At 38.6% G+C, this 16,800-nt stretch overlaps 1 protein-coding gene across 1 annotated transcript; it reads right to left on the bottom strand.

The window, feature by feature from the left end:
• Positions 1 to 5,025: 5,025 nt before the first annotated feature.
• On the bottom strand, positions 5,026 to 16,775 carry tmed8 (transmembrane p24 trafficking protein 8). Its single transcript, XM_053633451.1, has 6 exons — positions 15,749 to 16,775; positions 15,252 to 15,361; positions 10,565 to 10,664; positions 10,395 to 10,470; positions 9,128 to 9,418; positions 5,026 to 6,691 (listed from the first exon to the last, which is right to left on the bottom strand). The coding sequence occupies exons 2-6, from the start codon at positions 15,359 to 15,361 to the stop codon at positions 6,471 to 6,473; spliced, it is 798 nt and encodes a 265-aa protein (XP_053489426.1). The 5' UTR covers positions 15,749 to 16,775; the 3' UTR covers positions 5,026 to 6,470.
• Between the last annotated feature and the right edge of the window lie 25 nt (positions 16,776 to 16,800).

The raw sequence follows: 16,800 nt of genomic DNA on the forward strand, positions 1-16,800 counted from the left end.
AAGCTTATTGACAGAATCATCTTGTCAGCTAGTATTCTGGTATATCCACAGGCATTCATAGTGCCATCTATAAATGTCATATCCAACATGTTTTGCACTCATGCAGCCCCAGATCACCACACTCCCACCTCCATGCTTCACCATCAGGACTACGCATTCACTGTGGTAGTCCTGGCCAGATTCAAATCAAACATGCTGGACCCCATCTGAGCCAAACAAATTTATCTTGGTCTCATCTGACCAAAGAATGTTCTCCCGATATTCCTTAGGCTTCTTTTCATGTTCTTTAGCAAAGTTTAACCTTGCAGTTTTGTGCCGAAGCGCAAACAAGGTTTTTTTTTCTTGGACGCAGTCCATAGAGGTTGACGTTATCCAATGTCCTTAACATTGTCGGCCACAGAAACTCAGATTTCCACTGATAACGCCTGTGCCAAGTCTGACGCAATTGCCCATCTGTTTTTCAGCACTAGAAGTGTGCAAGTAGTGAGCCGTCCATGGCATCATTTTAAGAGGACAGCCAATGCGGCTTTGACTAGTGGTCCTAACGCTCATTCGATACCTAATGATTACTGCTGCAACTGTGTTTCAACTGATTTTGAGTTGGTCACCAAACTTCCTGTAACCTTTTCCATATTTGTGAAGTCTCACAATCAGATTTTTCAATTTCCCTGGCAATTCTTTTCCATGTGGATCCATGAGACAGACAAACAAAGCCCATAGGTCCAAAATTGAGAAGGTTCTGGTGTTTACAGGTAATTTTATAACCATGTTCTAGCAGTTAGGCTAATTGGAAATAACAGGTGTATTCAATTTTGTTTCAATGATCACAGGTTTTCTAACTTGCGTATCAGTGATCACAGGTGTGTTCAACTTTGTTGCACAGAGTTTCTACTTTGGGGCCTGTATTTTCAATATAGTCTTTCTAAAAGTATTTGTTTTTGATTGTTCATAAGAGGAAATACTCCATGTGTCAACTTAGAAATAATGCAATTATTGATAGGTGATATTGCACAGGGGTGTATTCACTTCTGTTGTATACTGTGTTATTAAATGTAATTAGTTTGCCTAAACTAATCAAGTCAAAAGAAAAGTACATATGATAAAGCTGTTTTAGCAGCAACATTTTTTATGTATGCAGTAAATTAAAATCAGGTGAATGATCGGTAAATTAGACTTACATTTAACTCCGAGCTCCTCACATTGTTGTTGCTAGCATTACTCAGAAGTGTCTGGGAGAAACTCGTAGACTGACTGGGGGTTGGTCGTCTCCTTTTCACCAGAGGTGTGCTGCTAACAAAGCTGGCTCTCACCTTTATTATAAACAGATGATTAGCAAACTACTTGGATCACACCATGAATACTGAAAAGCACAACAAATAAAGTATATTCTAGGCTAGGGGCACAGTACCATAAACAGCATATAATAAGATGTTTTTTATGGGTACCACTAGATTTAAATTCTGTTCTAAATTTCATATCAGTGATCTCACAAATTACAATGTTTTTGTGCGAACATGTGGCACTTAAAATGCATTTCAGCTTGAACTGTTCACCTAGTCTCTGCCCACAGTTTATTAGGCACACCTACATTGAAGCTACCTTCACTACTAGTTCATTACTGACTGGAGCCCATCTGTTGACATAACCCATTGATAAACAGGGACAGGTAATTAACCAGACACTGTAGAGTTGGTTGTGTTAATGCTTGTGTACTATAGTTCATCTTTCTCTACCAGTGATCAGTTTTTGACCACCAACCAGCTGAAATACAACAGTGGTCACCACTAAGTAAAAATAGTCCACAATGTAAACAATATCTGCTCACTAAGTAGTGTTCCAAACCTACTGTATAGGAGGAGAGTTGATGAATTCTCCACAACAGCAGACCACTGAAGTCATTAAAAAGCCTCAAAGCTGCACCTGTATGGTTGGTGTACCTGATAAAATAGTTAAGTACCAGGCCAAAAAAAAAAAATCATAAACTATCAACCAAGTGCATTATCTATGACCATGTGGCACAAAACCAGATTATTTACAACAGATCAAAAGAATATCCAAGGCCAATAAACAGACTTAACATACATACACACAATGTAGTGAAACCATGTGAAGACCAACCTAGCATTAAGCGAAGAAAAAAAAGAAAAAAAGTTGAAAATACCTTTCCACAGACAGTGAGCAACACTTTGGCATATGCACCTCTCCTGCTCTTCCATGTGGATTCGTTTAAAAGGCTCACGGTCCAGTCTCCTTCCCACACCAAACAACTTCCAATGTAAACAGGGGAAGAAATGAGCATTACATTCATTTGTGGGCGCAAATATTCAGTTTCTCCACCATAAGAGTAGTTTATTCGTTATTTGCTCCAACAGAACTGTATTAGATGATATCTGCAAGCTGTTTCAATTGGTCCATGTTCCTACCGTGAATGTCGTGAAAGAATCCCAATTTCCTGCGGCTTCACATCCGGGCTAACAAACACCTCAATGAACACTGTTGTCTCGCAAGAAAATGAGGTCCAGTCTCCCAGACTGAACACGACGAGCTGCTTGGGTAACGGCAGCGGGATTTGGAGCTGGTAGCTGGTGCGGTTCATTTTACTTCAGAAACATCGAGAAGAACAGAGTTTATAATGGCTTGTAAACTACTCATTATAGCTTCAAGAGAAAACACTCCCACCTAATAAACTGACGAGGTGCTTCGTGTAAAGACCACAATGCATAAAACTGTGTTTTCCCCATGCTTCTGCTGGAAAAAGGAGCCACCAAAGCGAAGTACCTGAGCCCAATTCGGCTTCATGGCTACCTTCCTTAAATTGAGTCCATTCAGTCTCACAGGCAGCAGTTGAGGCCCCGCCCCTTTCGCGTCACGTGACAATAGATTAACGTATTAATTAGATTGTGTTTTATTCTGAGTGGAAATGCTATTGCTGCTAATCCATAGTTTTTGGATCTCAGCTGCAGAGTGTAATTCTACAGTGTTGAGAAAAAACGATTTTATTTCTTCCTGTCTGAGAAACACCCCAAAATAAAGCTGGAATGGGCATTTGTAATCCCAATCCGTTCAATTGATGCTGCCTATACACTTCTAAAGAAATGCAATAAAGAGAGAATGTATTTCTTTTACCTTGTATTTATATATTTATTATAAATTACATATGACTGCTTTTATAATTGCTAATATTTTAGTTAAACTATGTATCTGCTATATATTATTCATTATTATTTTATATTTGTTCTGATACAATATGTTTGCAGTGGTAAATTGTGGAGTTCATAGCCTACTGAAGTGCTAATCTGAACCATACACTCCTGGGCAAAAAAAAATGGCCAAAGCCCAGAATGGCTAAATATTAAGCTTTTAATGGTTTAACAACAAATCATTGTTAAGAAAATTATCAAGAATGAAATAAATTCACTCCTGCCACCATTTGGATAAGGAAATTCATTTACAGGCGCATCTCAAACAATTTGAATATTGTGGGAAAAGTTCATTTTGTTCTGTAATTTAATTCAAAAAGTGGAACTTTCATATATTGTAGATTCATTACACATGAAGTGAAATATTTCAAACCTTTTTTTTTATCTTGATGATTACAGCTTACAGGTCATGGAAATCAAAAATCTAGTATCTCAAAATATTAGAATAAAGAATTTATAATACAGAAATGTCGACCTGAGAAGAGCTCTGAATCAGCTAATTAACTCCTGAGCCTTTAATCTCTCATTCTGGTTTAGTACACAACCACAATCATGGGGAAGATGAAAGAAAATGTTGCATTTCATTTGGAAATCAAGGTCACAGAGTCTGGAGGAAGAGTGGAGAGGAACAGAATCCAAGTTGCTTGAAGTCCAGTGTGAAGTTTCCACAGTCAGTGATGATTTGGGGTGTCATGTCATCTGCTGGTGTTGGTCCACTGTGTTTTCTCAAGCCGAGAGTCGATGCAGCATCTACCAGGAGATTTTAGAGCACTTCGTGCTTCCATCCGCTGACAAGCTTTATGAAGATGCTGATTTCCTTTTCCAGCAGGACTTGGTACCTGCCCACAGTGCCAAAACTACTAGTTACTGGTTTGCTGACCATGGTATTACTGTGCTTGATTGGCCAGACAACTTGCCTGATCTGAACCCCATAGAGAATCTATGAGAGACACCAGACCCAACAATACAGACGAGCTGAAAGTCGCTATCAAAGCAACCTGGGCTTCCAGAACACCTCAGCAGTGCCACAGGCTGATTGCAGTAATTTGTGCAAAAGGAGCCCTGACCAAGTATTGAGTACATAAATTAACATACTTTTCAGAAAGTAAATATTTCTGTATTACAAATTCTTTATTCTTAATGTTTTGAGATACTGGATTTTTGATTTCCATGAGCTGTAAACCGTAATCATTAAGATTAAAAAAAAGGCTTGAAATATTTCACTTTATGTGTAATGAATCTAGAATATATGAAAGTTCCACTTTTTGAATTAAATTACAGGAAAAAAATGAACTTTTCCACAATATTCTAACTTTTTGAGATGCACCTGTGTATACAGTCTTCTTGCATGCTAAGATAAAATAATGGTAATGATTAAAATGTTTGATGTTAAAATCAAACGAACACCATCTGGAAGTACAAAATTAAAATAAAGTAAAAATAAAATAAATAAATGAATAATTAAAAAGTTACTTATACGGTTGCACGAAATATACTATTGGGTTTCCTCTTAACACCCAAAAACAGGTGTGCATGGTTCTCACCATGGACCGGCATCTCATCCATGGTCTATTTTTGCAACCCTGACCACCAGAGCCTTTACTCATCAGCTGAATAGCTGTCATGCCTCATTTTAGTGAAGCATTTTTTTTTTTTTTTTAAATACTACTAGAGCTGCTAAGAAGTTGTTTGGATGGCTATTAAATGTTCATTCTGATGGACATCTTAAATGGTTTTATATGTTGAAAAAAAGAAACACAATGTCCACTGCAGAAGAATAAAAAGGCTGAAGGGTTAAGGAACATAAATCAACAACTCCTGAGCCTACCACGTACAAATATTTATTGAATAAAAAGCAGAAGCAGTAGAGTAAAAGCAGAAGACCAATAATATATTAATACATCACAAACAATAAGATAGTAGACAAAAAAAGCACAACAGCCATCAGTATTGTGTATTTGAGCAGCACAACTGAAAGGTCCCTTTGGAAACATGCAAATAACCAGAATGTTAAAAGTAAAAAACAAACAAACAAAAAAACCACCATATGTGAATACACTGAGTGCAAGTGTATGAACAGAACACGCCCTTGAGCTGCTGAATTACCCACATTATAGCAATTATCTCCCAAGACCACACTTACGTTTTGGTACTCATTGACAAGTAGTACAAAAAATAAACAGAAAAAATACAACACTATGATTGTCAACACAGAGCTTTTCATTGTTCATTTAACAGACATAGAGAAAGCAGCACATATAATGTTTCTATACTAGTTTAATAGCATGTCAACCTTTACTATTACCTACCAATTCAGAAAGCAAACAGGTGGCAAACCACCCCAACACCCCCCCTCCACTGAAAAGGTACCTGGTGGGCCATGTAAATATTGAATTAGTTATATTACATCTAGGCTTTATGTGACAGGAAATAGTTTGCACTTAAGTCATAAAAAGGCAAACTGTGGCCAGTATCCCTGGTGACTGAGTTAATGGATGTTGCATCTGCAGTAAAAAAAAAAAAAAAAATTTTTTTAAACAAAAAAAAAAAAACTAGTGAAAGTCTGAATGTGTAACTCTGAGGGTTTGCATTTGAATCACAGCAACCCGATTAAAATTTGGATGAGATGGAGTTTAGATTAGTGTACAGAAAATGTACTTGGAGGCTACAACAATAAAACATGTAAATACATCTCAGATAAATCAACGCAGGATCAGCACTGGCTGTGTTTTGACTGTGATCAGAACATAAATATCCTTTAGTATTCATCACCTGAGTCAGTAGTGGCCAGTGCCACATCACACATCCACACTTTCATGATTTCCATCTTTATTCACCATATAGTACTGAACAATTCATTAATTTGCTTAAGCATCTTTCCCTGAACCATTGTATTACCTGATTACTGAGGCCACAGTTAAGTGTTGTGGTGTGACGAGACAATATAAATACAAAACATGTATATGGGTACTTCACAAATTCTTCACACATTTGAAAAATACACAACACATCTGCACATAGAAGCTATATGATTCTACTCAAGTTTAAAAACCTTTCATATAGATAAGGACAAATCTGAGTAGCCGAGTTTGGCTTAGCATCTATACAATAAAATTTGCCTCAAAATAAAAATCAGTGTATGAATATAGCAGGAATGATATATGTATATGTATATATCTCAGTGTTGTAAATATATATACATATATTTATATATGTTGACCAAAAATATATATTATCAAAACATTCATCTGCAGGTATGCACTTGGTTCCTCAGGCACTGTAGTACACTCTGTAGTATAGAGTCTTATTCCGCCATAAGGAGTAGGAGTTGTCGAACTTTATGAGGTATGTGCCTTCTCCTGGGAAACTGTGACTACCCCCATGAACAGTCAGGTGACTGTCCTGACGGTACATAGGAAGGATCTCTCCCAAATTAGGGTTGGCTGCTGTTTTAGACCCTTTCTCCACATCTCCAGGAACCACAGGTCCAGCTAGAAAACACCAAACATAAGCTTATGGTCTAACTCAGCAACAGTACATAAATCACAGCTTACAGGCCAAAGAACTTGTTTATTTAATATTAAATGCATTGCACGAATCACAAATGGATACCTTACAAATCAATAAGATGACAATAACACTGTTACACTTATTGTTAATGGAGCAGGCATGTTTCAGTAATGAGTAATATGGTTTATAGATATACCCATATTCACATTCACAGTCACTCCATATTAGGAGAGACATCTCATACAGAAGCTGGAAGCCTAGAGAGACAGTGGAGACTACATAACAAAAATAACACGGCCAGCTGACTACCCCTCCTGTTACCAAAAAAAAAAATAAAAATACAATATACATTATATGGCCAAAAGTATGTAGACACCTGACGACAACCCCCCCACAAACCATACACACACGTGTGTGGGTCTTCCCCAAACGGTTGTCACAACATTGTAAGCACACAATTATATAGAATGTCTTTGGATGCTGTAGCATTAAGATTTCTTTTCACTGCAACTAAAGCACCCAAAGTGTCCATGGACATACAGTATAATTTTATTTAAACTTATTAGAATTGGCAGCACTATCAGGCATTGCTTGAAATATTGCAAGAAACTGCATTTGGTGTGCAGGCCTTTAAACAGGCCGACAGTATAAGGACAGATGAATGGGTTTCTAAATTAGCATCAGACACATGCATCTCAGTGAACACTATCCCATAATCCTTTTCATTATCTAATTACCAACATTAGTCAGCGCACAGATCACAATTACGTTCGCCCTGTGCTTAACAAATAACGATGCTGAAGAGAGCACTGCATGTGTTGCCAAATGATATCTCGATAGTACTGTAAATCATAATAAAATGTTTAGTCAATTGGCAGTGTTTGAAGGTTATTACAGCTACAGTGGTGCTTGAAAGTTTGTGAACCCTTTAGAATTTTCTATACATCTGCATAAATATGACCTAAAACATCATTCGATTTTCACACAAGTCCTAAAAGATGATAGAGAATCCAATTAAACAAATGAGACATAAATATTATACTTGGTCATTTATTTACTTAGGAAAAGGATCCAATATTACATATCTGTGAGCTGTGAAAGTATGTGAACCTCTACTGTTAGCAGTTTAATTTGAAGGTGAAATTAGAGTCAGGTGATTTCAATCAATGAGATGACAATCAGGTATGAGTGAGCACCCTGTTTTATTTAAAGAACAGGGATCTATCAAAGTCTGATCTTCACAACACATGCTTGTGGAAGTATATCATGGCATGAACAAATATTCCTCAGAAATCTTCTTTTTGGCCAAAAATGGCATTTTTGGTTTTTGGCCAAAAGAGAAAAAAGGCCTCTCCTACATTGGCTAATGTTAATGTTCATGAGTCGACCATCAGGAGAACACTGAACAACAATGGTGTACATGGCAGGGTTGCAAGGAGAAAGCCACTGCTCTCCAAAAAGAACACTGCTTCCTGTCTGAAGTATGCTAAAGACGTGGACACGCCAGAAGGCTATAGGGAAAATGTTTTGTGGATAGATGAGACCAAAATAGAAATTTTGGTTTCAATGAGAAGGGCTATGTTTGGAGAAAAGAAAACACTGCATTCCAGCATAAGAAACTTAACCCATCTGTGAAATGTGGTGGTGGTAGTCTCATGGTTTGGACCTGTTTTGCTGCATCTGGGCCAGGACTGCTTGCCACCATTGACGGAACAATGAATTCTGAATTATACCAGCGAATTCTACAGGAAAAATGTCAGGACATCTGTCCATGAACTGAACCTTAAGAGAAAGTGGGTCATGCAGCAAGACAACGACCCTAAGCAGACAATTCTTTAGTAAATTGACTGGTTAAAGAAGAATAAAATTAAATGTTTTAGAATGGGCAAGTCAATGTCCTGACCATAATTCAATAGAAATGTTCTGGAAGGACCTGAAGCAATCAGTTAATTGAGGAAACCCACCAAAATCCCAGAGTTGAAGTTGTTCTGTACTGAGGAATGGGATAAAATTCCTCCAAGCCGATGTGCAGGACTGATCAACAGTTACTGGAAATGCTTAGTTGCAGTTATTGCTGCACAAGGGGTCACACCAGACCCTGAAAGCAAAGGTTTGCATACTTTTGCTACTCACAGATAAGTAATATTGGATCATTTTCCACAATAAATAAATGACCAAGTATAATATTTTGTCTCATTTGTTTAATTGGGTTCTCTTCATCTACATTTAGGACTTGTGTGAAAATCTGATGTTTAGGTCATATTTATGCAGATATACAGAAAATTCTAAAGGGTTCACAAATGTTCAAGCACCACTATACATGTTGCTTAATGGACTGGATAAAGCTAAAAGTTTTAGGATTCTCTACCAGCAAATCTAAACAAATGCATGAAATAAGACAGGAGATACTTTCTGACCTTCAAGCTCATCATCTTCATCCTCATCATCACTGGATTCACTGATGTGCACCGTTATGGCTCGGGTGGTAACAGGTGACCAGTCAAAGTAAACCCCAAACCCGATATCGTAGCCATCTGTAGCAAACTCCCAGCACACGTGCTTGGCCTCAGGGATGGTAGGTACATGGACAGTCATAATGTCTCCACGGTAAATAGTAACCACACTGTCCTTCTCTTGACGCAGCTTATCCTTCAGCTCTTTCAGCGACACAGAGGTCCATGTGTTGGCTGGCTGCAAAGGTGGTAAGGCTGAAACAAAGTTGTTTTTCATTTAATATTAGTTTCATGTACGGACTGAAAGGAAGGCCTGGGAAGGGCATGAACAAAAGGAGATTCTCAAATGTAAAGTAATGACTGCCTAATATAGTAAATGTCTACAATGTGGGTGGTGTTTGATTCCAAAGGTTATGACTGCATTTTCATGTGCCATATGTTCAGGATTCCTGAAGTAGAGTGCTTTCCTTAAGAGAGATACAACAGCCCTGTGACTCTCGTCTCTGTTTCTGTGTCAGAGAATTGTACATCTAGTGAAATGCTAAACTTTTGTTGATGAGATTCTAACACAGCTGGACAATATGGACAAAACAGCATATTATATTGCTGCTACACATAATAGTTGTGATGTGCCTTGCAATATAACTAACTGCTTTAATGCTTTATGGTTAAAGGTCACCCTTCATTAAGCGGACCGATTTATGAAATTGTACATTTATGGAAAATATATCTGGTATCCTTTGAGATCATTCAGAAGACTCTCAGATCCACAATAATTCATTGTGGTGTTAGATTTTTCATCCGAACAGTGTAAATCTTGTAATAACAATACAAATATCTATACTGGCAACACAAGAAAATACATTTACCAGCCATTTTAATAGGAACACCTGTATCCATACTCATTTACGCAGTTATCCAATCAGCCAATCATGTGGCAGCAGCACAGACCAAACATTCAATCATAACTGAACAGCACCAGCTAAAACATTGACCAGTCTTATTCCAATGTTCAACAGTCCAGTATTGCACTGCTGCCACATGATTAAGTGATTGGATAATTGCATGGATGAACAGGTATACAGATGCTCCTATTACAGTGGCTATAATTCCTGAGAGGGAACATGCCTAAGACTTCTTTTAGAGATCGGGTCTCAAGAGGCCATGATGAAAGAAGATGGCAAAGGTTTCTAGCAGTTGGCTGAGGCTGTTTAAGAGGCTGTGCACTAACCTTTTATCTCTCTAGGGTCAGAAGATTTTTCAGCTGTGCTGCTTTCTACAGATTCTCCTGTTGCTGCTGGCTCATCCTAAAAAAAAAAAATCATACAAAGACCATACATATTAAATCCTTACGAATGAGCATTAATGCTTATTTAAAGTGCTTTGACTTAGATAATATACCTTGACGGGTTGCTGTAATCCTTTGGTATTGCTGTTGTCATCCATTTGGCTCTGGTTGTCGGGGTGTATTACGGGCTGAGAAAGATCTGTGCTTTGAAGTCTTGAGAAAGCAAAACGTTTTAATTAAATTCAAGTATCATTTATTTCCTTGTACACATTTGACTAGTTGTTGATGTTTAGTTCCTATATACAATTACAACCAAAATTATTTAACCCTATTGCAAATCAGGTTTATTGTCAAAATTTACAGACTGTCAGCTGTTTGCAATGAACAAATCAAACAAAAGCAATTGAAATAGTTCAACACAACGACTGCTTCAAGTGGTTTCCCCAAATTCAACTGAAAAATGCATCTTATAATGACTTCTCCAGTTTCAAAATTATTGAACCCCTTCATGGCAAGCATCTTTAGTACACATCTTTAGTAGAGCACCCTTTTGCTGTTATGACTTGCTGCAAACGAGATGCACAGACAGACACCAGCTTCTGGTAGCGTTCCTGAGGGATCTTAGCCCATTCCTCATGAGCAATGGCCTCCAGTTCAGTAATTCTTGGGTTTGGTGCTGTAACTGCCTTCTTCTAATCCCACCAGAGACTTTCTATGGGGTTCAAGTCTGGTGACTGTGATGGTCCTGTAGAATCTTCCAGGATTTCTTCTGCAAACAAACCTTGGTGAAATTTGAGATATGCTTGGGATCATTGTCCTGTTGGAAGGTCCAATGATGCCCAAGCTTCAGCTTCCTCACAGATGGCATGACATTTTCTCCTAGGATTTCCTGATACTTCAATGAATCCATCTTGCCTTTCACACGCTGCAGGTTTCCAGTGCCAAAGGATGCAAAGCAGCCCCAGAGCATCACCAAGCCACCACCATGCTGGACTGTGGACAGAGTGTTCTTTCTTCATTCTTCTTCCTCGAGACATACCACTGATCCATTGTGCCGAAAAGTTTTGTTTCATCGCTCCACAGAACAGAATCCCAAATCTTCTGTGGCTTATTTATATGATTTTGGGCTGACTTTTCTTGTGCTTTTGGGTCAGTAGTGGTGTACGTCTTGGATATCTGGCATGGAAACCTTCTGCGTTTAGTACACGTCTTACTGTGCTCACTGAAACCTCAGTGCCTATTGCCACCAAGCCTTGCTGCAGGTCTTTTGTAGTCACTCAAGGTTCTGTCCCTAGCCAGGTCAGGTATTTCATGTGTTCCAGCTAAAGCACACAGGGTGCAACTAATGAAACCTAATGAATTAATTGCATCAGGTGTGCTTGAGACAACACCTGTTTCGCATATTTGTGCTGTTGTGAGGGATTTGATTCAGGGGGTTGAATAATTTTGAAACTGGAGAAATCATTTGAAGTTGAATTTGGGGAAACCACTTGAAGCATTCATTGTGTTGAACTATTTCAATAGCTTTTGTTTGATTTGTTCATTGCAAACAGATGAAAGTCTGTAAATATTGAAAATAAACCAGATTTGCAATGCGGGATGAATAATTTTGATTGCAACTGTATAAACTATATGCACGATAATGATGATTCAGCATATAGACAGTATAGCACAATAAAGCAATATACACAGGCATAGCTCTTCAAAAATCAGTACAGAAAAATGCAGCACAGACTAATTACCTGGATGGACCAGTTTCCTGGATGGACTAATTACCTGGATGGACCAGTTTCAACCAAGTGGTTCAGGCAATTTGTGCTACAAAATACAAGCAACCCAGGGAGCTGTGCAGCGCAACCCATTAGAAATTTTACTCAGCATTCTCTACTCCACAACACTGTTAGCTCATACTAAATTGCTACAACAAAAAGCATTTTCCACATCAGGCAGGACAGGGTTAGGCAGTCCTCAACTTCTCAGCAGAATCAACAAGGCTCTTGAAAGATGCTTTAACACCAAGACGAGCCCAAACACCAGCAATTCATTAAACTCTAGAGTTTCTCTTTAGAAGCTTAATGTTTAGGTCTTTTAAGTGATTCAAATATTTGTATATTTTTAAAAATTAACATAAGCAACAAGAACTCAATGGCTGCATTGCCTGTGCCATGGAGTCATTGGGTATAGTCTACAACGCAAGCCAGAAGAACATTGGCAGAAGCAACAGGTGAGGTGGAGCTCCATGAATGTCTTAAAAGTAAGCTAGCTACCAAACATCTGGATTGGTATTATCTAAAGTGAAGCACTGACTGATAATCATTTAGTCCTTTCTATGGCATTGCTCCAGGTTAGAAAAACCACACCAAAAAAAAACAGATGCCAGTGATCCAGCCCACCATGTAAATTAACTTACGTTTTCATTATTCAGTCGACTATTTGTATTAAATGTAGCTACCAAGCTAAAGTTGTGTTATTTCATTCAGGAAGGAAAACGAACACAAAGTGTATCTGATATAAATACTGCACTGGTGTTGACCACACTGATTAGGAGTTCACCCTAAAATAATTTTACTCCTTTATTACCATCCTGCACCATGCCGTTCAGACAGATGTAGTCGAACAGCTTAACTAGTTAAACTTGTTATTGGTTAAACTAGTAGAATACATCTGTCACCACAACTAAAAAGTCCTATGGAGCCCACACATGAAGAAAAGGGCTGCCTACGCGATGCTTTACATTGCTTATTAAACAGTGAGTACATCAGACCAATGATCCTAATGACAATGCTGCATGGGTATAAATGTCATTTTCACCATCGGTCCCTGAGCTTTTTGGGGCTTGGGGCCTCATCGACTTCGCAACTTTGTGTCTGCTGCTGTTTCTGCCCACACAGCACAGAATTCAGTGATCAGGTCAGAGAGTCCTGCTTGCGGCCCTGAAGTGGCTCAAGAGGCCTTGGTTTCCACTGCTGCTTTCACTACTGGATGAACACACCGACATGAAGAGGCTACAAAATGCAGAGAGGTGTCTATGAGGGAGCTTAAATGCACTGGCTATTAACTCTCTGAAGTGAAAAATGTAAATGAGCAGATTTTTAAAAACCCCTTTGAACTCTATTTCATTGCATGTGGAGAGTCAGTGCTGTTTACCAGTCTGAGAAAAATTTGCCTTGTAGTGGTGGTGTGTTTTAATTGAAATTGAAACAATTTAGTGATCAATAAATTGTTCATATGGCATTTGGCAGACACCCTTATCCAATATATAATTTTTTATACAACTGGGCACTTGAGGGTTAAGGGCCTTGCTCAAGCAGTGGCAGCATAGTGGTGCTGGGATTTGAACTCATGACCTTCCAATCCACTGTCCACTGTCTTAACCACTGAGCTACCACAGCCCCATCAGTAAGCACCTCATATTTCCTCATAGAAAGTGAGAGGCAATATTTTGTGCAAGTGCATGCACACAATCAAAAGCGACTAAGAACTGAAGTTCAGGAGAAAGAGCACACCTGATCCTCTCAATCTTCTACATAGTTAACTTCCTCTCAAATCCCATCTCTCTATTTCTACACTAGCAATGATGTTTCCGCACCAAACAACCCCCCGGCTCCTCCCATGAACCAGATTTCTTTTCCATGGCAACAACCCCCGGCTCCTCCCCCCATGACTCTGTTGAATGTTAGGAAGGAGCCGGGGGTTGTTGCCATGGAAAAGCTATCTGGTTCAAGGAAGTCCCGGGCAAGTCTGAGTTTTCGTATGTAGGCAGTAGTTAAAGCTATTTATCTGACAGCAAGATTCTATGGTATAAATATGGACAGAAATTATTCCTTTTCTATTGGTTTAAGTCACTGTTGCATATGTATGGCATATTTACTGTAATAAAGCATTCATAATACAAATCGTCTGCCAAACTCTACGCTCTAATTACTTATATATGTGAAGTGTCTCAGTATTTGGGTGCAGTGATGCATCATCCCAATCAAACCAGCATCCCAGTCAAACTAGTGATGCATTGGTGGAACAAAAAACTTTTTTTTGTAAACTTTCCATTATTTGAACATTTTGAATGGATGCATTGTAATGTTCAGCAAGACGTACAAAGCAATGTTATTTCAGTCTTTAACTTAAAAAAACACATGCATGAAGTGCATTAAAAGCGGTGCTGTATACAATATCCAACCATTTTAAATTGTTAAATCCTAAGCACGCACTAAAATATAGTTAAAACCACGAGGTCAGGATGCGTGTAACTGCGTTTCTGCTGTAAATAAACAGGGTAGAGAGAGTAAACAGGGTAAATAAAGAGAGTAAACAGTAAACAGGGTAACGAGAGTAAACAGAGAGAATAAAGAGAGTAAATAAAAAAGGAGTAAATATGGTAAATAAAGAGGGTAAATTATGAGGGTAAACAGGATAAATAAAGAGGGAATAAAGAAAGTAAATAAAGATGGTAAAGAGGGTAAATAAAGAGAGTAAATACAGTAAATAAAGAAAGTAAAGAGGGTAAATAAAGAGAGTAAATAGGATAAATAAAGAAAGTAAATAGGGTAAATAAAGAGAGTAAATAGGGTAAATAAACAGAGTAAACAGGGTAAATAAAGAGAGTAAACAGGGTAAATAAAGAGGGTAAATAAAGAGAGTAAACAGGGTAAATAAAGAGGGTAAATAAAGAGGGTAAACAGAGTAAATAAAGAGGGCAAATAAAGAGGGCAAATAAAGAGAGGAAACAGTGTAAATAAAGAGGGTACAGGAGGGAAATGGAGAGTAAACAGGGTAAATAAAGAGAGTAAAAGGGGTCGCTACCTGTCCAGCGGGTTGGAGTCACAGTTTTTGGACTCGATGCCGGAGAAAGAGGAAACGGACAGGGACGACAGTCTGGACTGGAGCTCCGATGTGGTCTCTGCTTTCTCCATCTGTATAAACGTCACAATAAAACACACAGCGCTGCACAGATCGCATAAACACCAGGCTCTCTGAACTCAGAAACCCCACCACACATCAGGTGATGCTTTATTTCCTCCGACACTCACAATCTGCAGGGAAAAGCAAGCACACAGCTTTCTCACACACTCAACAGATGCGTTCCCATGGAAACGATCAGAGTGTGTAAGACCTGTGTACCGCCACCGTCATATTTTACACAAACATCCTTCTCTCACATCATTTCTCATCGCACAACACTGCACCAGCTAAACGCAGCTAGTTCTTAGCCTCGGTGTAAAATCCACAAAAACAGTACGTCACCAGTTACTATTTACTTCCAGTTCATGTAACTGTGGCGTTAATCAGTGCAGCTTTACCTCGATTGATTCCTCTGTTCAGTGAAAATCAGGAGCTCGACAGCAACTAAATCAGAACTGACGATAAAACTAACACGCAGGCGAGGAGAAGTGTGAAGCTGGAAACGATAGCGGTTTAAAAAAACAGCGACGCAAAACGTTTTACATAATAAGAGTGCTGTCAAAGTCGTAAAGATAGTTTAAAGTGCACCTATTATGTTTTTTCAAATATTACCTTTCATGGAGTGTGAAGGGGGTTGGTTTATGTGCACATTAAAGTGTTTTTTGGCCTTGGATGCATGTAAATCTATTGTATGAGACCTTTAAAACAAAATTAGGCACACTTCAAAATCATAATAGGTGCGCTTTAAGCAAACAAACAAACAAACAAATAAATATGTTCACTTGTTCTTCCACAATACCTACGTTTATAAATGCAGCTCAAATTCAAATACTTCTTAAAAGAGGAAGTAGCAAGGAAGTTAAGAAAAAAAAAAAAAAAAAGCTCTACCACTCTTATAGATGTGTTTTTAGCAATAAATTAATTACAAACTAATGTCCAGGCTTTTGCAGCTGATGTGCTGTTTATTTTCAATGATTGTTGTGCTTTAAAATTATTTAAAAGCTATTATCTCATATACATCCATAGATTTTCTGTACTGCTTATCCTATACAGTGTCATGGGGAGACTGGAGCCTATCCCAGGGAACTCAGGGCACAAGGTGGGGGATACCCTGGATGGAGTGTGAACCCATCACAGGACACAATTTCACAGACACTCACACACCCATTCACACACTATGGACGGTTTTGGGAATGCCAATCAGCCTACAATGCAAGTCTTTGGACTGGGGGAGGAAACCCAGAGGAAAACCCGCGAAGCACAGAGAGAACATGTAAACTCCACACACACACAAGGAGACACACAAGGTGGGATTCAAACCCCCAACCCAGATCCGGCACACACCTGACACTTCCAGCCGACACATCTGGCCAAAATATCACATGGAATGATGGCACTTGGGCAGTCCGCTCCTGTTTGCCGGAATTTTGGCAACAAGCAAGCCATAGCA

The sequence above is a fragment of the Ictalurus furcatus genome, chromosome 9 (assembly GCF_023375685.1).
Source record: "Ictalurus furcatus strain D&B chromosome 9, Billie_1.0, whole genome shotgun sequence".
Taxonomy (NCBI): domain Eukaryota; kingdom Metazoa; phylum Chordata; class Actinopteri; order Siluriformes; family Ictaluridae; genus Ictalurus; species Ictalurus furcatus.